Here is a 25,662-nt window from a genome sequence, read left to right on the forward strand (position 1 = left end):
ATATATTAGAATATATATTAGAATATAATATCTATTAGACCAGTTTATATTATATATTACATATAGATTATATTACTATATATAGAGAACAGTTTATATATATATATATATGGGTGTTACTTTAAAAGTAACAGTTATTGGATCAGACTGAGGTTACCAGACTTGGCTAAATTTAATTTTTGAATTTCCCTCATGTTAGTGAGCTTTAGCTAGAACATAAGGAAGCATTTTATTTGCACTTTTAGATGGAGTATGTGCAAATTAACCAAGGAAATTAAGAATCAGAGACTTAAGAATCACAAAGCTGCTAATGGTAGAGCTCTTACTTGAACCTCTGATCCCAGACTGTAAAGTCCAGATTATTTAAACTTTACCTGTGCAAAGCACCATAGGAAGTTAACCAAAAATAAAACAGTCTTTCTTTCAAAGAAGCTACATTATACTTATCACAGATCCATTTAAATATGTTAAATAGTAAATTTCAGGTGATCTGAGAAACCCAGGCAGTATATTTCAGGAGGATGGTACAGACAGAACCATATTATGGACATAGAATACGTAAGATGTATAGTGAAAAAAATGAGTCAAATTCACTTCTGTAATGATTGAAAGATCCACACTCAGGAAATAGAAGAGAACACAGTAAACTCAATTATCCACATTAAAAAAATATTACTGTGTCTTTCATGAGCTTTGTCCAAGGTCTTTTGGTTGATGTGGATCAAAAGCTTAAAGGCCTCACCTGTCATCTAATGTTTTATGGTTTATTACTATTTGATAATCTAGAGGGTAAAAAATGTAATTAGTTCACTTTACAACAGTCACAATTTAACACTGCAGTAGTTATTTATCCAATATCTGAAGTATCCTCTTTTAAAATTCTAACCATAAGTACTTATTTCCACAGCATGATTAGGAAAGCTACAGAAGAGAAACTTAATACTGCAAATTGTACATTAGCAAAATATTCATGAAGGCAAGTGTTACACAATTAGCCAAAATCTTTAGTGATCAACTGTATGAAAATTCAGAAGTTACTTTAAGAACATTAAGAATATAAATAGATTAATCCTATGAATGAAATGCAATAAAGTTAACTCCATATTAAATTTGTAATATCTGATTTCACGTATATATAACAAGTACGCTACAAGATATTTAGAATAATATATACTTGTTCAGTGATGGAAATTTCCTTCAAGAAATGTACCCTTCTGGTTTTTGCAAGAAGAAATAAATAATTACATAACTCTAGTTTATTCAGCATAAGGGCTGATAATAAGTTAGAAAATAAATTAAAGCAAAAAGCCTTCATTTTAACCAGCAGGACACATTTTCTTTTCAAGTGAAATGCTCTTTAGTGAAAAGGCTAATAAAGTATAATTAGTAAGTACATTAAAATTCATGGAGTGGATTTTAATTTGTCAAAAACTTGCTTTTATCCCCCTACTCAAATAGCCTATGTGAAAAACAGTCAAATAAATGTAAAAGGTAAAATGGAAGAAATAGAAACCCTGGAGCTGACACTAAATTAAAAAGGCAAAGGAAAGGAGAAATAGCATTTGCCTTTGTGCTATACTGGATGCTGAGCTCATTTTATGTGTTTACCGAGTCCCAGCTCATATCTTTTTTCCCACAAAATGAATAAATTATTCTTCTCAATGTAAGGTCACCTCTCTAGAGGCATTCATAATAGGGCTTTCACTGTCCACTCCTCTCCAGGATATATTAAGTTCTTAAGGGATTATTACAGTTATATTACATGTAAGGATACTGTAATGACAGATGACAATCACATACTTTAAATCTCTAGACTATATATATCAGAATCACCTGAGTTGCCTATTACATATGTAGATTCTTGGGTCCCATTCTGATATACCAATTCTGATGGCGGATACCCAGAATCTACATTTTTGACAAGTATCTGTATGAATTATTGGCACACTAATACTTGAGAATCTTTGTTCCAGACTAACAAAATTGATTACAGGATAAGATATATAATTACCGAATAAGAACTAAAAATGGAAACATAAGATACAAAAGTTTAATGAGCTAACACTTGAATTTGTTTACAAAGTTAAATAAAAATATTTTTAAGAATATCACAATATAAATTAAATAATAGTAATATGGATACATTACAAATGGATTTCAGTACTGTTTGAAGATAATTTATATTGGAAAATAACACTTCTTTCCTCCTTTTCTTTCTTAAGAAAAAGTGAAACAATCACTTATTATGCCGACTTTGAGATTTGAAAAATATAAAAGTATCGTATCTATGCTGTTTAAATGATTACTGTGTTTTAATATTTGTCCAAGTCATTCTTCAAGCTTTGTATTTAACGGTTAAAATTTTACAGAGAAAAATGAAGCAGGGAAAGTGAAAGAGAGAGAAGTGAATGGGGAAGCCTACTGTATACCAGTGGTCAGCAGGCACTTAATCTTATAAAGACATAGAAACAAATACTTTAATGGGTCTTAATGTATTTCCTGTCTTGTTTACTCAATATTTACAGTTTCATCAGTAATAGAAATGTATATCAACTGTTATTGTTTTGAAACTACAAAGAAAAATTTTGATTGATTTTAATGAGTTCAGAAGCATAATTAGAACAAACATGCATCAAGTCATTTTACACATTCTTAACACAATATAAATCACTATGTTTCTAAATTAATAGAGTGCAATCAAGAATTTATTCTTTTCAGGTTTATAAGGCACTAATTCTCTAAGGAGACAGAAATAAATGACAGATCTCAATTTGCCATTAGGGTAACAATCTTCCAAAGTCAAAATCTGACACAGCAAGCCATACCAAAAGGGTGACATAAAGGTAAGAGCCCTGTGACCAAAGGAAAAACAAAAAGTGTTTTTTTCACAAAAAAGTGAAAATTATGCCTATCCCTATGACCTTAAAATGACAGGCTGGTCCCAAAGAAAGATCTCTGCAGAAATGAATGACCCTGAGATCCAAGTCTTTATAACTGACCTTTCTTTGCCCTACCTTCAAATCCTCCAAAGCCTGCTTCCCTAGTTTAGAATTAATAACCTATAAGGCAACATTCATGAGTGTGATTTTCACAATTACTGAAGGGTCTTCCAGTCTTCTGTATTCAGAACAACCATAGTAGACAACCATGGCTTAATCAGAATTTGAAATTTGCTATTGTTTCATGCTAGTGCTTTTGTATTCATTTTCTTTAGCTCCAAAATTACTTTTTGACAGTGGCTTTTCAAAATTTTGATTTAAGATTGGCTTCAACTTTGTGAGTTGTATTTTCAAGCAAAAGACGCCTCTGTTTTACATTTGTCTGACCTGGTTGCTCTTTGGGCCTCAAATTGTCTTGTTTTGTGTTGAGGAATCTCAATCTTCATCCCTTCTGAAATTCATGTCTTCTTTTGGAAAACTGTCCCCTACAGAGGCCTGAAGACTATTCCAGGTCGTTGGGATTTTACCTTCTACCCAAAGGAATGCAAAAAGGAGCCACTAGCCCAGTGCTTAATTATCTTTTCCTTCTATCTCACAATACATATTTCATAGGCTTTAAACATTATATTTATTGTTGTGTATGCTCTGTAACAATTCAAAAACTAGAGAGGAGCAGGAAGGTAGTTTTCCTGTCTATCCCACACATATGCCACCACCACTGATGATATTTGGGTGTGTATTTCTTCATTCTTATGTCAAGGCTTTTGCAAATGTATGCAAACATTGACTTACATAGCTAATCTTTGTATTTCTCATTTGGTTTTCTAGATGTGGTTTGTTTTCTAAAATATCTTAGTAAATTGGAGAATTTCTTAGAATTGGAACTTGTTCAGATATGTATTTTCTTATTTTTCCTTCATGGTTTTATATATTTTCATTTAAATCAAACTCTGGAGGCCTTGCCTCAGCTATTAGAAGACCTGAAAGACTTTGTGTGGCTGTGCTCCTGATGAACTGCCTCTGGCTGTCCTCTCTTGCTGGTCCGGAGGGAGGTCCAACTATTATAATTTGGCTTCATCCACAGCTTTTGTCTTCTCTGAGTTAAAGGTGATTGGATCTAATTCGGCAAGCAGGTGTTAGCGATTGCTACTGTGGGGCAACTGTCCTTTGCACAGGACTTATGAAAAATTAGCTTAAGAAGGACCCTGTTATAGCAAGAAAAAGATTCTAGAATCTGTGGAACAAATAATGTCCGTTAGCAGATTAGTCATGTGGACCCAAAACATCTTAGTGTTGTTCTGTGGAAAGATTTCTCTCTGACTTGACACGCTTTAACTGCTCATTCCTAGACCTGCAAAATCACTGCTGCTTCAGAGCAAATTGATTCTACCTACAAGAGAGCTCCTTGTGAGCAACTTTACTGGACAATTAGCTAGATGAGCAATATATATAAAACAGATGGAGCAGCCACTGGGTGGCAGCAGAAATGTAATAAACACCCTGTATCAATGTACTATCTTATAGTTTAATCCTATCACTTATCATTTAGCATGCTGTAAGACAGTATTATTTTATATGATAGATAATATTCAACTAATTAATTTCTCTAATATAAACTAGCATATTCAACTATGAGAAAAATAAACATTTAAAACTAACTTAACTACCTAATATTCAATGAATATAATTTTTAATATTACCTAGAATGGCTTTGTGAAGTTGCATAGTTGCTTTTCCAATACTTAAAACTTGCTATTACTTTTAATAGCCATAGAAATCTGATAACAGAAGTCACACATATTCAGAGAAGAAATGTTGAAGAATTCAGAAAAGATAAATAAAATTACTCACAATCGTCACACCTAGAATTAAACATTAACAGTCACTTGCAATTATATATATTCTCTTTTTTGATGTAGAGTTGTTTTCTCAGCAATAACAATTGGCTGGGTGTCATGGCTTATGCCTGCAATCCCACACTTTTGGGAGGCTGAGGCGGGAGGATCACCTGGGGTCAGGAATTTGAGACCAGCCTGGCCAACATGGTGAAACCCTGACTCTACTAAAAATATAAAAATTAGCCAGGCATGGTGGTGGGTGCCTGTAATCCCAGTTACTTGGGAGGCTGAAGCATGAGAATTGCTTGATGGGAGGTGGAGGTTGTAGTGAGCCAAGATCTCACCACTGCACTCTATACTGGGTGACAGAGGGAGAGTTTGTCTCAAAAAAGAGAATAAATAAATAAACAGGTCATTTTTACATAACATTTTAAGTGCTATTTTTCACTCAACATAGTACAAATTACATATCATATCATTGGTTATTTTTCTCAATATTATATATGGTGATTGCATATTATTCCCACATGGCTAGACCAATTTATATAATCGGTTCTCTTTTGTTAAATATTTGCCAATTTTTCTAATATTTACTCTTACAGATAACTGTTGTGAAATTTGAAGGCTAGGTAGCCAATGATTTTCAGCCTTCCAATATTAAGTGGTAAATTAATAGTTTATATAGAGAAAGATTCTGGTACAATGTGTTTGTTGCTTTCTGATTAGAACTTTCTGATTAGAATCACTTAGAGTGATCCAACATAAAAACCTCAAGGGTGAGGGCCAGAATTCAGCATCCATTTCAATGCACTTTGAAGTTTCAGAACCATTAGCAATCTGAATAAAATTATATAGGCTGAGGACCTCAACAATAACATTACTAGAAAATGCACAAACTGGGAAGAACATTTAGCTTTCATTTGTCTCAATTTCTTCCTTTATTAAGTGGAAATGATGATATATCCTAACGTTAGGGTAATACTAAGGGAACAATGGTGTTTATCGAGAGTTCATTTCCAATTTCAAAATGCAGGCTTTGAAGACTCTGTTAGGAAGAATATGACTCTTTGAATACTAGAGATCATATATTGTGATCATAACAAACAACAAACATTATGCTAAGCAGTATATATGTATTCTACCCTCACAACAATCTTGCAGGTTACCGTAATTCCATCTTATAGGTAAGCTTGGACGGTCAGATGGGTTAAGTAACCCAGATTACATTGTTTGTAAATGTCAAAATCTGAATTCAAACAAGACTTTCTGGTCCTATGGTCTGTGTTCTTTCAACTCTAGTATTCTGTCAGGCTATATACAGAAAGGTAGAGGTACAGCCAGCCAGACGAAGTTTCTTCCTGGTTCAGTACACAGTTATTGTATGCTTACTGGTTTCTCTCTTCCCCATGGTACTTAAATATGGCAAGTGAGTATTCAGAGCAGATGCTTTTAGAGTTTATTGAAAGGTAAACCTTGAATTTATGTTTTTTGGATTTTTTAAGCCTTTGCATTTTTAATTGTCAAGTACAGGTCAAGTGGTGTATACAGTGTTCAGAAGTTTTGAAAAAAAGTAACAAAATACTCCACTAAACAAAAACATATCTCTACTGACAGTTTTCTTAAAATTTACAGCTAGCCAGGTGCAGTGGCTCATGCCTATAATCACAGCAACTCTGGAGGTTGTGGTGAGAGGATCAATTGTGCCCTGGAGTTTGAGGTTGCAGTGAGCCATGATACACTACTGCATTCCGGCCTGAGTGACAGAATGGGGAAACAACAGGTGCTGGAGAGGATGTGGAGAAATAGGAACACTTTTACACTGTTGGTGGGATTGTAAACTAGTTCCACCATTATGGAAAACAGTATGGCGATTCCTCAAGGATCTAGAACTAGATGTACCATATGACCCAGCCATCCCATTACTGGGTATATACCCAAAGGATTATAAATCATGCTGCTATAAAGACACATGCACACGTATGTTTATTGCGGCACTATTCACAATAGCAAATACTTGGAATCAACCCAAATGTCCATCAGTGACAGACTGGATTAAGAAATTGTGGCACATATACACCATGGAATACTATGCAGCCATAAAAAAGGATGAGTTTGTGTCCTTTGTAGGGACATGGATGCAGCTGGAAACCATCATTCTTAGCAAACTATCACAAGAACAGAAAACCAAACACCGCATGTTCTCACTCATAGGTGGGAACTGAACAATGAGATCACTTGGACTCGGGAAGGGGAACATCACACACCGGGGCCTATCATGGGGAGGGGGGAGAGGGGAGGGATTGCATTGGGAGTTATACCTGATGTAAATGACGAGTTGATGGGTGCTGACGAGTTGATGGGTGCAGCACAGCAACATGGCACAAGTATACTTATGTAACAAACCTGCACGTTATGCACATGTACCCTAGAACTTAAAGTATAATAATAAAAAAGAAAAAAGAAAAAAAAAAAGTACAGCTATTCACAACAAAGAAGACTGGAGCAGTCCACGCACACTGAAATTTACCTAAAACTGCATAGTTTAAAAGGGCAGCACCTTTGGAGAAAGTGGGTTCTTTCAGCTGACTTAATAACTTTGACTCTTACTTTCCTTATCTGAAAATGAGAAAACCACCTTCTTAGTTCTCATAGGTGGCTTTAGATCTAGCAAAGCCTGAGATAAAGTGATTAATACATAAGACCCTTTATTATCTTGCTTGGTGAATAAATAATCCTACTTTTTCTTAGAAGTCTAAGGACATGGGCAAAGGAAAAATAAATAATTTAAATCATTTACTGAAAAAGTTACACTTTTTGTCAAGTTGGGTCTTCAAAAATAGCTGATCTCATCACTCATGCAAGAACCTTGATAAACAGAAACCCTTACAAGTTCATTATCTTACCTTGTATAGGAGCCTCCTCTTCTTAATAGGAGATTCTGAGAATGAGAGATAATTTTATTTTAATTACCTACCATCGTACACTGAGATCCAGAGCCTTACATTTGTTTCTGCCTCTGCATAGGAGGCCTCTCCGCTTGTTGTCCACTTGACGTGGTCCCACACTTTCACATCTTCCATTCTCTATGCAAATATTCTTTCCCTCTCGGTTGTTTTGGGCTGCACAACAGAATACCATGGACTGGTGGCTTCAACAATAGAAACTTATTTTCTTATAGTTCTGGACGCTGGAAGTCCAAAATCAAAGTGACAGCAGGGTTGGTTTCTGGAGAGGTCTCTCTTCCTGGCTTGCAGATGGCAGCCTTCTTGCTGTGTCCTCACATGGTCTTTCCTCTGTGTTCACATGGACAGACAGAGATCTGGTGTCTCGCTCTTCTTGTAAGGACATCAATTTTCTTGGATTACAGTCCCACCCTTATGACCTTATTTAAGTTTAATTACCTCATTATAGGTCTTATTTCCACATACAGTTACATTGGGTTTAGAGGTTCAACTTACGAATTTGGTAGGGGGGCCACATTTCAGTTCATAGCACCTTTTCAGCTAGGCCTTCTCTGGGAACCCTTTATACATTACAACCTCCATGCTCTGATATTTTTTATATACTTACGATGCTTTGTTTTCCTTCATAGCACTTACCATTTTCAAATATACTATATGTGTTTTGTATTTATCTCTTTGTTACCTGTCTCCATCCACTGGAACAAAAGCTCAAGAATGTTGACAATTTGTTCATTGTGGTACCCATAGCATCTCTGCCATGCCCTGGCAAAGAGAAATCTATGACACAAATATTTATTTTGTGTATTAATGAATTATCCCCATGTTATGCACGATGGAAGCAACTACAGATACCAAAGTAGAAGAGATATTACACCTTCTCTTCAGTAAATTTTAGTCCAGAGACATATAAGGCTCACCATAAATGAACTATAGCTCCCTGTAACCATAAGATATCACTCAGGGAATGACCAAAAAGGAATATAGGGATCTGTGTTGTGCACAGTCCAGAAAGACATTTGCTTTCCACACAGAAACTAACTTCATCAGATTTGCATAAATCTATTTGCTAAACTATGAGTCAGGAAATCAGATTTTTCCATTATTAAAGTTATCATTCATTTTTGGTAATATATTAGCCTACTATGAAACATAAAAACAGGTCAAATCTGTGTGTGGAAGGATGTTTTAAAATTCACCTTCACAGTCATAAACAGAAATGTCCCATGACCATATTTTAATAAACAACCACGTGTAAGAATAACTGAACACAGAGTCCAGTTTTTTCTTTCTGATAAATTACTTTGATAGTCTTTAAAAAAAAAAAAAAAAAAAAGAAGGAAATTACTTTTAGGTCTTGACGAAAGGGTGTTCCAACCGAAGAGTTCCCAAATCTTAGTAACCTGGAAAGGTGGTTTTATTTTTTTTCAGCATCACTTCATTAATCTGAATGTAAAACTATAGAAAAAATAATGTCTAATTTAGCTAGAAAATAACACTCATTTGCGTGCTAAGGTCTAGCAACAAAAGAATGTTAATGCACATTACTACCTATTACTACAACAGTGAACACAAAATGAAATGAACAGATGCTGATTTACCTTCTCTGGTGAATCATGCATGGCACAAAACTGCAATCCTGAAGCAAGCTAGACCATCTGTGCTGTTTTCTCCAGATGAGCCAAATTTGATGACAAACCATTCTCCATATATGGGAGTTTTTCTTTCTTTCTTTCTCCCCATTTTATATTAGAAAGCATAGTTTCTCCAATAGAAGATGCAGAAAACTATTTTGCATCTTCTACTATATTGCTAAATATTTTGACTCTGAGCCTGGATAGAGCAGTCTGGAAATTAAATATAACTTCAAAAGAGACATCTTTTCAGAACTTGCATTCCTCAATTATTCTCTCCATCCATACGCAAGCTGTTCTGGGAAATAGGATGACCCAGAAAGGTATGTTTGAATAGCATTTCTGATAAATTTCTTCCGCCTTATGATAATGTTTTATGGTACAAATTTTCTTGAAAAATCAAGTCACCAGAAAAACGCTGTATTCCGTGTAATTCAGGGCCTAGCATAGAGATGGTGATAGAAAAAATTTTGCTTATTGAATGTTGGATGAATTTTGGCACTGAAAGTGCCTTCATCTTTAGAATCCCTTGACAAATATTAAAGGTCAAGGAGTGAGGTCTTTTTAAATTCAGTGAGATGACACGTTTTACTTAAGTAGAAAAGGAAGTTAAAATCTCTTTTTGAAAATAGGAAAATGCAATTTCTCACTAAATGTAAAGTTATAAATTTCTTAGTTTCACATTATCTTCAAATAAATACTTATTAAGATACTTAAAACATTAGGTTGCCAGATGGCTTTAAGATAAATATTTGCAAGCAAGAGGTGATAAAAGATGGGTTTGGCCTGTGGGCAAGATGATGAGTCAGACACGAAGCAGGAATGTGAATCACCCAACGTCACGCTCTCACAGCTGAGGCAGGATGACAACGCAGCATGGACCACTTGGTGCTACAGACTAGGCTTCTCTGTGGAGTGACAGTCATCGCTTGTGTCCTCGGTCACCAGCGTGGAATTAAGAGAGTGGTAGGATTCACTTAACCAGGCAAGCGTGTCTTGGAAAAATACTGACACAGGTGAAGCTAATCTCTGGCACTATATATATCTTGGTGTTATCAGCTGGATGACTCTTGTATGCTTTCATTTTCTCCAATGATGAAAATATTTTCCTTCTGTGATCACCAGCAGAGTGGGGAGCTTTTATTTCTCAAAAGTACTGGATGACACATTTATAAGTTCCTTGACTTCAATCCAAACTTGCAGCTTGCATGTGTAACTCTTTGTTTTCTTATTTGAATCCTATTAAGTAACAGGAATAGTCAGAAGCAATTTCTTCTCCTTTAAAAAAATTAATTGCTCACTTTGCAATTTATATCAAGATACTCCATTTTTTTGCCATTGGTTTCTGTAGTAGTCTCTGTAACACTAGTTGACTTTTACACACGGGAATATGTCTTATATTTTTAAAAAAGTATTAAAGAGTCAATGACCACCAAGGACATCAGGCACCATAAATATTGTTTCAATATGTTAACTTCTAAAATGTCAATTATTAACATTACCAACATCTGAACAAATTCCTAGATTCATGAAAGAAGGCTTTAGGGACAGAGCTCTGAACTATGTAAAGGATCAAGTAGTAAATATAGAAAGCCATGCTTGCTCATGTCTGCCTGCCAGCATAATTTCACAAAGCCCCCTGACTCTGTGACAAGATGCAGTTCTCTGGAAGAATGCTTTGAAGACAAAACTGGATAGAGCACACGGTTCCCACATCTCTTGAATGAGTCACTATATTCCTTAAAGGATAAATGACCCTAGGCCTTGCCTATTCCTACAATAAGATAATGCCTGCAGGGTCAGTGATTATGCCTCTACAATCTATAACCAGATGTACTCTTGCACCCAGAATTTGATATGATTTTGCACGTACTGAACCTTCACTGCCTGTATAAAAGCGATGAGCCAAAACAGTTTTGGAATAGTCTTATGGCACCTCTCTGAAAGATCTCTCCAAGGCTATAGTCCTGAGTCTATAGTCCCCAGTAAGACTTCTGAAGAAAACTAACTTTTAATTCTTTACAAGCTTGATTTTTTTTTTCTCTAGTGGACAGTCAAAAAACTTAAAAAGATCATTATCAGAAAAAAACAGTCTCTTTATTGATGAACCCTGTTCCAGGAAAGCAATTGGTATACTGATGGGGAAAAACTTGCTCTCCTGCCCCGTGGTACTGCCCTTAAACCATGGCAGATGAGAGGAATATGTGTCCTTCTAGAGGTCTCATTCTCAGCCACTGGCAACCCTACATAGTTTCACCCACTTGGTTGCTTCCTTCCTCATTGAACCTTGCACATATCTTGGTTATATTCTTGTCAGACTAAATTATTTTATTGTCTTTCCCACTAACCTATATATTTTTTCAAGGTCTGAGACCCTCTGATTTTTCTAGGAATCCTCAGGAGTTAGCAAAATCTGTGTAGCAGTCATTGCATCTTCTAGCAAATAAGAGGATGAGCTTTTGTTTCTGATAAATCTTTATACCCCAAATCTTAGCTGAGTGTCCTTAACTTTAAGCTCTCTAAGCCTCAGATTCCTTATTTATTATAGATACAAAAATGGTGCTTTCTTTATACGTTTTTAAAAAATAAATGTGATAATACCTGTAAAATGCTTTGTGGCACTTGTTACACTGCATTTCACTAATATTATCAATTATTGTTTTAAAATTAATACATTTAATAATGTTATCAACTATGACTTTTTAATCTTTATTTTTAATAGAAATTTTAAAATCATGCTATCTTAACTGTTATTTTAAATAATTTAATAAATTATTTTTAACCATATCAATTATTTCTAAATGAATGCTATATTTTTTTAATAAGGCCTTTTTGGAACAGCTCTGGAAAATCGCTGTAGTATACACTGAAAACTCTTAAAAGTTTATCGATATGAAGGGAATTTGTAAAATCTCCTCCATATTCAGATCATAATGTCTTCTTTAGGCTTATTTTTTAAGGTAATAATATTACTGAAAGTCACAATTATAAAACTGGAATTGTAAGGACTGGTAGCTTTGATTATTCCCAGTTGCTGCCAAGCAAATCTTTTTGGATAGAAAAGTTTCTACCAAAGACTCTTTCCAATATCAGCATATGAAGAAGAAAAAGAAAGAAACTGGCTGCTACCAATCTCACAGTCTTTCTGATGAACAAAAGGTGAGGACATTCAGTATTTATCCAGGAGAGGTAATAGATTATTCATAAAGTCCTACTCTGAATATAGTTTGTAAAAGTTTTTAAATTTGTTGACGTTTTCTAAGCTACCAGCTAATTTTTCATAGCTTTTACTATTCTTCCTGGAGATGTAAAGATTTTATCAAAAATATGCACCAAAAGAAACAAAGAAATCTACATTGAACTTACAGGTTAAAGGAAGAAGGGGTATAAAATGTGTTAGTGGCTTCCACTTAGAAACCATTATAGAATACTGTCCCTATTCCTACGCCAATCCTTTCAAATCCTCATTTTAAGACAAACTGATTTGCAAATGATGTTCATATTACACTAGGAAATGTTTCATTTATATATAAATGGATACACATAAATGTTGTCACTTCTATAGGAGGAGAGAGAAACCCAGGAAAAGCTCACATTTCCTACCGTTACTGAGGTCAGTCATACTTTGCTATATCTGGGACGATGCTATTAACATCCCAGAATTGGTCACTGAAATGAATCAAGGAAAATGGAACCATAGTTCTGCACTCCTCTGAGGTCCCTCTGTGTCCCTTCTTCATTGAAGAATGAAGATTCTGGACACACTGTTTTCCTGAAAGAAAATCATAATATGAAACTACAGATATAAGTTGAATCAACAGTGAAATATATTTTCAATTTAAAAACTTTTGACAAAATACTTTGTGATGACCCTATAGAAAATGAGATGGAACGTATATAACTTCAAGCGTCCGAGACCTTGTTTTAAAGGAGCTGGTGCTCCTACTCTCGGGCCAAGTTGTTATTTATGAGGAGTGTCCATTTGCACAGCATGGTGAGTTTACTAAATGAGGACCTGTACACTTCAAAACTACTGAGTACATTTCAAATATTCTCACCACAAAAAAACAAGTATTTGAGATGATGACTATGTTCACTAGCTTGATTTAACTACTCCATATTGTATTCATAAATTGTAACATCACTTTTTAACCCATAAATATGTACAACTATAATTTGTGAATTTACAATGAAGAAATAAAAATTTTAAAATGAGACTTTAGATGGTAATTTTAGCTTAAACAAAGTACCTCTGAAACAGACTTTCCCATAAATACAATGAAGGTACTAAGTAAAAATCCTAACTGCTGATAAAAGCAGACTCAGGGGTTCCTTCATTCACAGAACTGCCATTCAGCCAGTCTTCGCTGATGTGTTTTTATAGGGCCATTGCTTTTGTGTAGCATGTGCTTAGACTGGTTGGTTGACCCTTCAAAGATTGTCAAATATTTTTAATACATGCTTTACTTAAATAGATAGCACAATGGGATATTTACTATAGTTGCAAAACTTAAAACTGGTTAAATAAAATGGTCAATACTTCAACCTTTGTTTTCTTAACTCAAGCGATTTTCCTCTAAGTAGTGAGAGTCTATGGTCATTACATTGGCAACTTGGGTAAAAGTTTCTATAGGGATGAGGACTGGGTTCATTACTCAATTTAGACTTCTAAATTAGTTGTGACATTTGATTATTTCAACTTATCATTTTTGCAGATCACTGTGAAGCACTGTGTGTGATCTTCGCTTGAAATATTCAGTCTAGGCGATCTATAGACTTCAAATAATTTTATGGGATGTGAAACACTTTCTAGGATTTCTGTTCAATTGTCTTCTGTAGAAAGAAGGCCAAAACTGTTGTATCAACTACATGCTAGCTGGGATCCTTCTAAATAACATAATTATGTTCTATTACAATGAAGTATTTATGTGGTAAATACCGGATAAATCACTTGTTCTTTGATAAGTGCTATGATGGATACAAATAAATACTTTAGATTCTAACATAAATTATTATTTAAATTAGGCTACATTATTGTATTAAAAATAATGGGACATTTATACAAAAATTGTGTAATTGTACTTTTATTAAAATAAAAACGCACAGAGCATTCGGGTAAGTTTCACTAAATGTCAGCTTAGAGAATGCTGAGCTGTTCAGTTTTATCCTAATAGGTTTTGGACTAGATAATGCCTGTGGGGTAATGCAATGAGAAACAATTTTAAAAACAAACTCTGCAATTCAAAATAAAATTAAGAAAGCATTTTGTAAATATGTTAGTAGAAAAAATCGTGGAAAAAGCATCATCATTGTAGTGAAAATAATGTAATTAACCTAGAAATACCCATCCTCTACTGACGTGAATAAATTGGACTTTTAGTATTACTATTAAATTTGGTTTTTGGAGGAGGAAAAAGTATTTTTTTTTCCCTACAAAAGTAAATATCCTCTTTCGCCATCTGGTGGCTAAACACAACATTTTCTGTGTAGATGAAAAAACAGCAGATTTAATAGCCAACTGTGTTTAATGCTTTGATTCATCTTACTGAAAAGATATGCATATTTCTTTAACCTAGGTAAATATAACTGAGCCAATTTTATTTTAATGGCTCACAGCATTTCACTCAAATAACTCTAGCTATAATATTTCATGTAGGATTTTAAAAAATTAACCAAAGCAATTCTTTTAAGAGATCATTTTCTGAATTATTCATTTTGAAAGTTAAAAATACATGTGATAGTAACAATTTGTTTAACTGAATGCTTTTTGGTATAAAAAATGAAGACCTTAATGAAAACAGAAAGTTCAAATATAGTCTTAAATGATAAGCATTAACAGCTACCATTCATTTCTGAAGTTTCAGTTTTAGCTTTTCCTGTTTTAAACATAGTTATAACTATATGTTGACAAGTCACCATTACCAAAAAGCAGCATGAGTAATTTAACAGTATACGGTTTAAGTTGTCCCTATACTTTTTTAAAATAGAATTTTCAATTGTTAGTACATTTAACATATATAAATCACTTCATTTTATTAAAAAATTAAAATGACAATTATTTCATGTTTAATTTCTTTATTTTCTCCAGAATATCTTAATATTGAAACCCAAGTTGTTACTTTGAGAAAGGGAAAGACAGAGAAACATGAAGAGACAAACACTTCATTTCATTTAACTTATGGTATTGTGAGCAGTCACTTTTGTAGGCAACACTTGTTTTCTTTGTAGAAAAGAAATAAAAAACAAACAGCACCATTAAAGAATGCATGATCCCTGAATTCTAAACAAAACACTGCCTAAAAATTTTTTTAAATGCTTGTTGCACTCAGTCACATTTAGTCAGGTATCAAAGCAAGCGTAACAGTATTAAATTGTTGCAGTCTTACTGAATCAACTGCTCCCCCTTCTGAGGATTTTACACACCTTTTCTGAGTTTTTCCTGTGGGAATAATATATTCTTTGGTAGAGGACTGAAGGAGGATTTTACTTTTCTGTATGCTGATATAAAATGTCTATGTAGGTTCAGGGCCTTCGCCCCCAATCTGTGTTTGTCATGCATGTTATGTTTGGGTTGATTTCACATTTTGCTGTTACACTGTAGGAGTAATACCGCCTTTAAAAAAGGCATTAAATGGCTAATGTCAAACAGATGTAAACATTCAGAATACTGACCAAAAAAAAAAAAAAAAAGTACAAACGAACACACATTAAAAAAAAAAAAAAAAAACTACTGAAAATATGTACCATATCAGGTTTCCATGAAGTAGGGGACGGAGGGGAATACAGCAGTACAAGAAAATTATGGCAACCAAGTAAAGCACTTTCTTTGAAACATTCAAGAACAGTACAAATACAACAAAGTTTTTCTACAGTCTAAATTATTCTGCAACTATCAAATATAGTACAAAGCGAAATAGTATGTGCTATAAAAAAGCAGCTCCTTTAAATTATAGTAAAAATGCTTTTTGTTCGCTTTACAGTGACAAAGCATGAAGACTGAAGACGACAGGAATTTTATATTTAGTAACATTTTGGCTGCATAGGCCCCTGACAGTCTGATTCCGAGTTCCTGTTCTAGGACTCTTCACAATTGTTCTCTGGGAACGGAGATGGACAGTGACTCTGGGCTCTGCGTGCTCAGAAGGGGTCATTCCCACTAGGCAGCTACTGCCATGCTGGGCCTCACCACCATACAGACGATGCTACCCTAGGCTTGGCTTCAGCTTCTAAAACCTGGGACTTCATTATACCACGGAGGAAGTGGGAAACCAGAGGCCACGGTAACTTCCACTTTTGAAATTGTGCGAGGGTTTGTAAATGAAATGGGGCTACAGCAATGCGTATTCTTACTCTCCACTGCATTATAAAGCACCATATGCACCAGCTTGTTTTTGTGTGTTTATTTTGAACCAAGTAAGAATATCCAAGGTCCAGCAGTCAACTAAACCTTCTATATAGCTCATCCCAGAAACACACACCACCCCAAAGTCTTCATAGCAACCAGGCTCAACCTCATAGGTTTGTTTTCAAGTTTTGCTTTCTTCAAACTAGACCTTCGCAGGGAAATATATAACTATGGTGCTCAGTTCACCAAAATTTCTGCTATTCTCACTTTGGGGAAGAAAAAATGTTTTCATTTTGAAAGTGAATTTGCATCAGAATGCTCTTATTAACATGCCCATTAACTAACCTAAATGTCTTTATACACCTCAGGCATATGCATATCTTATAGGAGGAGGATTAGGGAATAGCAGTTTTCTTCCTTCCCCTGCTCCAAAAGTGCTACTTAGGGAAATACATCCTTTGTGAGTAAAAAAAAAAATTGTATGGTACATGTGCAAGTTCTATTCCTGGTAAGAATAAAACTGTGTCCAGTAATCAGGATAATGCACGTGCTAACATTTGCACACACCACAATAACCATGTAGTAAATAACATACTCCATTTGCACATAGCAGACACATGTAGAAATCAGAAAACTAAGAACCTACTCAGTCAATTCAAATATACTGGCTTTTGTGTGTATATATATCTCAAATGGAAACCTATAAAATATCTGACCCACATTTTACATCTAAATTTCTCTTCTTCCTTTCCCTTATATTTTAGCTTAAAGATACTAATTTTTCAGTAATATAAACCATGTGAGAACACTAGGAATTTGAACTGGAGCAAAAAAAAAACAAACAAACAAACAAAAAAAACAAAACAAAACAAAACAAAAAAGCAAGGGCACAGAAAAATTATGCTAATCGGACCTGGATGATAGAATCCATGCACTATCAACAACTGATTCTCCAAGCCTGTTATGTGAAAAATCAAACATAGAGAAGGACACTTTTCCTTATTCCCAATAAGCAACTTGCAGGCAGTATTCAATAATGAAGGAACTGGTAATGAGCTCAGTACCTCATCAGCCTCAATTGTACCTCACATACCGAGTGCAAAGGTTCTGTAGACTGGAGTTTCTTCCAACACCATGTCAGTTACTGATGTGATGGGCTTCAATTTGCTGGTGTAGACAGTATCTGACACTGGTAAAGCAGTGATTGAGTTTGGAAGGAGTTGGCATGCAAGTGTCTATATTATAAGGGTGCCCCGCTGTGAGACTAAGAGCATGATCTTTGAAATCAGGATGATATCAGAGCCAGGCAGACAAAAGACACCACTGATAAGGATGCCACCCCAACACAACCTGGCGTGCAGTGAAGAGAAAACTAAGGATCCGCTGGAACTTATGCTGCATTCCTTGGGAAAGGCTGGTTAAGTGCATTGCTAACGTTCTCAGTCATTAGTTTTGCCAATTTTACTGTGAAAAACAGAAATGACAGTACTGAAGCACCAAAATCATGGCTACAGCAGCAGGCCTTTCTTTTCTTTCTAAGATAAAGTACCTCTCACTATCAGCAATTTGTTATTCGAAATGATGTCTCTATCACCTAAAGAAATTTGGCAACATCACAATAAATATGGAGAAAAAAACATATCATATAGTTTGTTATTATAAAAAATCACAAGTGTTCTTGTTTTCAGGAATGTAATTTCTGCTCATTCCAGTCAACTTTTAAGACGTGTTTTACGGGAATGTCAAAAAGTTTACAGTGACTAGGATGATCCCATGTGAAAATATCGGTCATTCTTACCCTGGATACAGATGATTCCCCACCCCCCTACGTTTGTTTTTCAAATTCTACAGCCACAATCAATCAATGGGTTAATGGCACTCCACATTTTGTGCTCTGTAATCTGAAGTTAAATGGGCGTGGTTGGTTTTTGTTTTCTTTCATCTTTCCTCAATGTGCATGTGCTTCTGAACTTGCTTTTGAAAACAGAGCCTCCTGAACTACGGCTGTCCTCTGGTTTGAGGGTGGCCAAAGTATATGGAATGTAGCTCAAATACTCAACACGCAGATTTTACTGGATGCACACAGAAGATAACTGTTAAGATGCAGTATCCCTTTTTCAAAAGCAGTTCCCCTAAATATGAAGAATGTATTGAATATACCTGAGGGAAAAACAAAACATGCCATACCTAGAACAGTTTTTTTTTTTTTTTGAAATAAGGGTTGAATTATATAGGTTGTAAATAATGAGAAAAATAATTGTTCTGAAAAATGTTGATGCTTTAGCTTGGGTAGTCCCTCTTATCATCAATGACACTTTTAAAAGGAGAGGGCCAACCTCTGAAGGTCTGAAGCCAGAATGCACGGGTGTCATCAATAAAGGGCTACAATGATTTCCACCCCCCATTTTAATATCTAGTAATTGATTACCATGAATAGGATATTTACATTATCAACACATTTATGTGTTCATATACAGCATTTTATTTCCTTGCTTTGAATTTTAGGGCCTTTTTTTTTTTTTTTTTTTTTTTTTTTTTTTCCAAACCTACTCTTAAAAGCCATACATGAAGCTCTAAAATCCTCTGGGCTTATGGCTATTGGCTGACCAATTGATTTCATATGATCAGGTGTCAAAGGGCTAGAACCAGATTGCTGGGCATGAGTCCCATGCTGCAATTTCAGATGTAGGACACATTTCATTACAATATGTGTACAAAATCCAAGGAAGATCCAGATATTCTGCCATAGTCTTTGAGAAAGAATAAAACAGGAGGAAAGGTAATACTCAGGATAGTGGATTTCATCAATGGCATACCTCCTTTCATATATCTTTTGTGATAGGAGTAAATACAAGGAATCACACATTTAAATCAGACTCCCCTTTCTAAATAGGATTTAATCACTGTGGTAAAGCCAGGTCCAGAAAAGTCAACTGTAAAATTCCTTGCTGTAATGGCTCATCTATAGAAAAATGCATAACCACTTTAAATCATTCCTCTCATTCTCTTTATATATCTGCATTTCTGGTTATTAAGTAATTAAAAATTTCCTTTTCCTATCTACACCGGGGTTAAAAGAAAAACAAAAATGGGGCATTGACTTGTATACACATGGACAGAAAGAAACTTTCCAAAGCTAGGAATGGCAGCTGAACATGTAAAAGACATGCCAGTGAGCCATTCAGTTGGGAATGCATCCTCCCCTTTATGAGAAATGCAAGAAAATAATGCCATAGAGAAAAGGTACCTGCTTCAAAGCAAAATAAATTAGCATGATAGAAACCACTGCATTATTCGATGTGTTGCTGCTGATGCTATTTGGCTTTTCCGTGTGGAAAAGGGATACTGCATCTTTCACTCATCTCTTATCGTACAACCAGGCATGCTACACAGAGTTTTGAAGGACCTATGCAGTCGTCATGGCAGAAGGCCCCACAGCCTTTGCACACAATCATGGCTTTCAGCCGGCAAGAGCATTTCAGTTCCAATTCATCTGCATTGCTGCTGTCGGCAAAGTTCTGAACGGGCATCTGAGCGTTCTGACCAGGCAAGCCCGTGGCAGGATTGGAGCCACTTCCCAAAATCCCAATGGACTTTTCAATTGCAGATGCTGCCCTTTTGAAACTCGTGCTACCAAAGTGTATTGTTGGATAATTTCCACAGAGCTGCTGTTGTTGCTGCACCTGCATTTTCTGAGCAGCTAATTGGGTAAAAGGCTTTTGTGGCTCAGAAAGCAAATAGGAAGAGAAATCTGCATTTTTTAGTGCGAATGCTTTTAACTGTTCTTTCATTTCATTCTGGTCATAGGAAACTTGTTTCATGCCCAGTTCACAGCTGCTGCTTAAACCTTCCTCAAAAGAAAGAGGTTCCGATTTTATATTGCTACATATGCCCGTGGACTGTGGCCAACTAAGTCTCTTAGTGGTTTCCATGGTAACTGGAGGTTGTTTTGGATCGGATGGGACTTCTGCATTAGGGAGAGGTGGAGGTAGTGGAGGTGGTGGGGGGGGAGGCGGGGGCAAAGCCAAGGGTGGAGGGGGAGGGGGAGGGGGAGGCGGTGGCGGCGGCGGATGTACTAGCGCTTTGTTTGGCATTGCATGTGCAGTGCCTCCCACCTCATCACCTTCTTTCATGGGCATATTGGGGGATAACATGTTGGCTAACCTTAGCTGGTGAGGTGCTGAGGAAAGACTAACCTCTCCCAATCCCTTCTGTTCAAGATGCCTGTTGAAGGCAAATGCATTACACCCCACTGGGGTCTTGGAAGAGGCCTGTAACAGAGCTGCAGTAGGAATGGGGCCCCTGGCAGCCATAGGCATTTGGTAAAACTGCTGTCTGTGTGAGGTACCAGCGTCAGGGTGGAAGCCGCCATTCTTGTCAACATGAAATAGGTTCTGCTGGAAGCTACACGAGGGGAGCAGTCTCTTTTGCTGTTTGACCTCAGGGCTGTGAACAATTCTGTTCTGCATGGAGTGCTTGTTTAGCCATTCTTGCTTAAATGTCTGGCTGTGTCCCAGCTGACTCATGCCAGAATTGATGACACAAGGCACCCCTTTAACATCTGGCTCCACCAACAATTTTCCTGGTTCACATTTAACTTGAGTGTGTTCTCCTACAGTCCTAGCTACTCTCTTTTTGGGGTGGTTTTCTCGCTTTCTCATTTGGAGTGGTGCAAGAGTCCCTGCCAAGTAGCCCTTACCATCTGGATTTGGAGAGCTGGGCGGAATTTCAACGTTTCTCTCTGGCGCTGTTTTACCCACTGAGGTAGTTTGAAGAGGCAACGGAAGCCTGTTGATTTCAAGCTTGGCTCCCAATCTGGGTTGCGGCAACACTTTTTCCAAAGGCAGGTTGCCCTGTAGTAACTGCGTCACCAGCGGGTTGTTAGCCTCCACAGAGGACAGGCGACAGCTTGAGCTCCCTGCACCAGGGACTCTTTTCAGGGTGTCGGTAGCTAAGGAAATAGCCTCTTCCATGGGGCTCGAGGTGGAAGCCTTCACGTTCTGTGTTTGTTGTACACTAGAGGCTACCTCTGCAGCTGGAGGAGGCAGCTCAGGGCCGGGGAAGTCTTCAGTGTCCATTCTAAAGCCCTTGTCTGCTTCATGAAGTTCAGATTTCACAGGAAGAGCGACATTTGTTATGAGATTCCTGGGATGAAGTTCGGACACGTTCAAGTAGCTGGCATGTTCAGTTTTGATAGCCTTTGGACAATTCTGCTCTAGATATTCTTTTTGTTTACTTGAACCCGAGTGAGTAACCAGAGGCTGTCCTGTGCTCCTCATCCCATCATCACTCCAGCAAATCCGGTTACTTGGGTTATACTGATTGCTACAGGTTGTGTCTGCCTCACTTTTGAACGTAGCTGGGCCACGTGCCTGCTCAGCAAAGTTATGACTAGGAGCAGTTGGCTCATTTAATTTATCTGGAACAAGGGGTAATTCTCGGAGACTTGTGCAGGTGGCCTGCAATATTTTACACTCTTGTTTTGCTGCCGAAGCAGCAATGAAAGTGGAACTGTGATCTACACCTTCACTGGCAACTGGCTCAGGCCTACTAATCACAGAGACCTGAGGACACGCCATGGGCTGTATGGATGCCTCTGTCCTCACTGGCCTGCCCTGCAGGTCCAAGTTGGCTTCTGAACTTTCAACGGAGACAGTCAGAGACAAACTGGAGGTCAGCGTGGTGCTGTGGTCAACGATGACTTTACACGGAATTGATCGGTTTATGGCTGCTGGTGCAAAGCCCCCTTGTGGTTGCTGAGGTTTTCCAGAATTATCTGCCCTGTTTCGAGGCCCTGAATTTTTGTCCAGACTTTCAGCACTCAACTTGGGAGGACTATCATAAGAGTTTATTGTCAGCATGTTTCCACTAAACATTGCAACGGTTGGGTGTGCAACCAGAGAGTCTGTGACCGCTACGGAATCACTGCAGCTGAGGGCTGCTCTCACAGTGGTACCCATGGATACAGTGGCCTGTTCTTCACTCCCAGGTATGGCTATCTTCTCAGGAGGAAACCTGTTGTTAATTCCCGTCGGGGGAATCAAGACAGAGCTAGCGGAGAGGTGGTTTGGCAAATTGTTTCCGATGGCGGGAGTTGGCACAGAGGTGTACTGAGTGGAGACTACGTTACTAGCACTGCTGCTTGATATTAGTAACTGCTTGTCATCCATGGAGCTTGATATGCTGGAGCCCTCTGTAGCGGCTGAAATGGGAGTGCTTTCAATACATTTTGGTATAATGGCTATGCATGGAGTGTCAGTTCCCTGGATGGTTTTTAACATGCTTATATTACAAGCAGAAATTGTAGTGTTTGCACTGTCAACAGACATCAGGACGGAGGATTTATCAACAGAACTCACAAAGGGATGTTCTTTAACTGCTCCCGATAGAGCAGTGCTGCAAACAGATACAGGGACAGAATGTCTATTAAAAAGCATGGGCACGCTGCTGTTTTCAGAAGAGGTAGATGAAACAATCTTCTCAGATACATGTGACACAGGTATGTTTTCATCAGAACTATGCACAGATAAGTCAGTGGCAGTTTCTGGAAGTTTACTTGGGTTAAGAGACTGCTGTAGTACAGTGGTGGTCTCCCGGAGGTGGGCAGACTTGTTGCTAGGAGATCTACAGTTTGGATTGACAATAATGACACCAGTCGAACCTTCCATTTTTGTTTCAGGGGTAGAAGAGACTTCTAAGTTTGGAGGCCCTTCCTTTGAGCTGAGCAGAGGCAACCGGGTCTCTTTAGAGGTCTGGAAGAGATGGGCTCGAGCTTGATGCTTTGCAAAGAGCTTAGCCTTTGTCTGTTCTTTGATGTGTGCCAGGGTTCTCGCCTTTCCACCCTCTCCTGGGCTTCCCATGGCTCCAGAGACAATGCTCGCTGCGGCAGCTACGGCAGCAGCTGCAGCAGCCTCTCGCTGGGCCCGAGCTTGTTGGGCCCGGGCCTTGATATCTGCGAGGGTCCTGGCTCCTGTGTTCCTCCCGCCACTGACGGATGTGCTAGTGGATGCTCGAGACTCGGGTTTGGAGACTGGTTGGCTCTTGATTATAAAAGGTGGCCCAATTTTGGAAAGCTGAATCTAAAAGGAGAGAAAAAAAATATATAACGTGCTTCATATATGATCACAGAGGAGGCACGTAGAGGGTGATAATGCAAGGGAAAAGATAATCTCAAAATGTGCCATGAACTACACCTAAATCCCTGGATGTGCCTTTAGGGTATAAAGCAACAAGAAATGTAGCATGAATATAAAAAATTAAGTTTTTAATCTGTTTTAATCTACAAAAACATCCATTGTAACTTCATTTGGAATGGAAATGAAGCATCTTCTTAATGCGTCATATAAATGGATACAAAATTCATGCTTCTAGAATTACAGCAGGCTAAAAAGACTTCAAGATATTTAATTTTGAAATTATCTTTTTTAGTGGCATAAAAAACTGGAACTTCAACTCTATTTGTCTGTCTTAATTTGACCCAAAGAAAAAAGCCCTGACTGAGATACAATTAGAACTCTCATTTTGACTTTACACAAAGGAACTGTGATCCTAGGTTAATCACTGTGTACCTCAGTTTCTCCAATAACCTCTCTGAGCCAAGAACTCTATGATTTTTCCTTTTTTTAAAAATTATATTTTATGGTCTAGGGTACATGTGCACAACGTGCAGGTTTGTTACATATGTATACATGTGCCATGTTGTATGATTTTTATGCACTCCCATGCTACCTTGCATGCTGCTTTATACATGTATCATAAGAACACAAGAGAAGTTTGTAAACTCAGTTGTAAAATGAGACTAGTTATTTCTGGTCTATTTCCTTCAAAGAGCTGTTTTAAAGATGGAATGAGACTACATTTGTCAGAGTGTTCTGTTTTCCAAAGGGATTGTATTATCATTACATTTGCATAAAAGCAAGGGAAACTCTGATTTTCTGCCTCTAAAGAATTTATGCATTGGGCAGTTTCTTTTGATACTGGTAATCCACAATCTGCTGAATTTTGTAAATGTCCCAACCCATACTGTTTACCAATTCTTGGTAATTAAGAGACTCACAGATTCATCACCAAATTCATGAGGCACAAGGTCTAACAGCCAGCATTCCATAGCAAGGCTGTGTTGCTCTAGTCACTAAAAGCATTCTTAGACATGGCTGTGTAGAGCTGGAAAGACTCTAGTTGACATCCCTCATTTCACAGTTCAGGAAACTGAGGTTGTGCAGGTAAAGCAGTTTGTCCTGCGGTCATATAACCAGTGAGTGACTAGAGCCTTTGGGCTTCTCATTCGGTGCTATTTCCATGTATTCTGTTTCCCTTTTTTCCAGATTATATATATCAATTTAGAATTATGCTTTGGAACTTTGATAGATGAAATTGTCTTCCTGAGCTATCTTGTTTCTCATTTTTTTTTTTTATTATACTTTAAGTTCTAGGGTACATGTGCACAACGTGCAGGTTTGTTACATATGTACACTTGTGCCATGTTGGTGTGCTGCACCCATTTGTTTCTCATTTTCAAACTGCTTGTGAAGTCTCTCTTCTATTCCAAAGGCCAAGAAAAGAAAGGATAATTTTGGGGAGAAGATTCAATTCGCTCTTTTAATATTTTTCCTAGTGTAAAAAATTAAACATATTTTAAATAATTAAACTTAAATATCCTTAAGCAAGAGCTCTTAAGACCAAACATCAAATATTCTTGTAGTATTTACCTTTTCTTCACAGTGCTTAATTTGCTAACTATGTGCTCAATAATATGGCAAGATGGTAACATCTTGCAAGATTCTGACATATCACAACCAGGATACTGACATTGATACAATTAAGATACAGAACATTTCCATGACTACAAATTTCCCTCATGTTGTTATCTATCTATCTACTATCTATCTATCTATCTATCTATCTTTACATAAAGTCCATATGACTTTGAAAATTAGCTTTTGACAG

General features: G+C 36.9%; 1 protein-coding gene across 8 annotated transcripts in view; it reads right to left on the minus strand.

The window, feature by feature from the left end:
* The window catches only part of LOC105498445 (ASXL transcriptional regulator 3), a 231,035-nt gene that overhangs the window by 35,544 nt on the left and 169,829 nt on the right, over positions 1 to 25,662 (minus strand). For 3 of the 8 annotated variants that reach the window (XM_071085476.1, XM_011770627.3, XM_071085474.1), the window contains one exon: positions 16,757 to 23,795. In XM_071085476.1, coding sequence (XP_070941577.1) covers positions 20,082 to 23,795 — 3,714 coding nt within the window. In that variant the 3' untranslated portion in view covers positions 16,757 to 20,081. Of the gene's footprint in view, positions 1 to 10,380; positions 10,611 to 12,134; positions 13,144 to 16,756; positions 23,796 to 25,662 lie in introns of those variants that run through there. The other 5 variants (XR_011616964.1, XR_011616963.1, XM_011770636.3 and 2 more) reach the window with 4 other exon arrangements.

The sequence above is a fragment of the Macaca nemestrina genome, chromosome 19 (assembly GCF_043159975.1).
Source record: "Macaca nemestrina isolate mMacNem1 chromosome 19, mMacNem.hap1, whole genome shotgun sequence".
Lineage (NCBI taxonomy): Eukaryota > Metazoa > Chordata > Mammalia > Primates > Cercopithecidae > Macaca > Macaca nemestrina.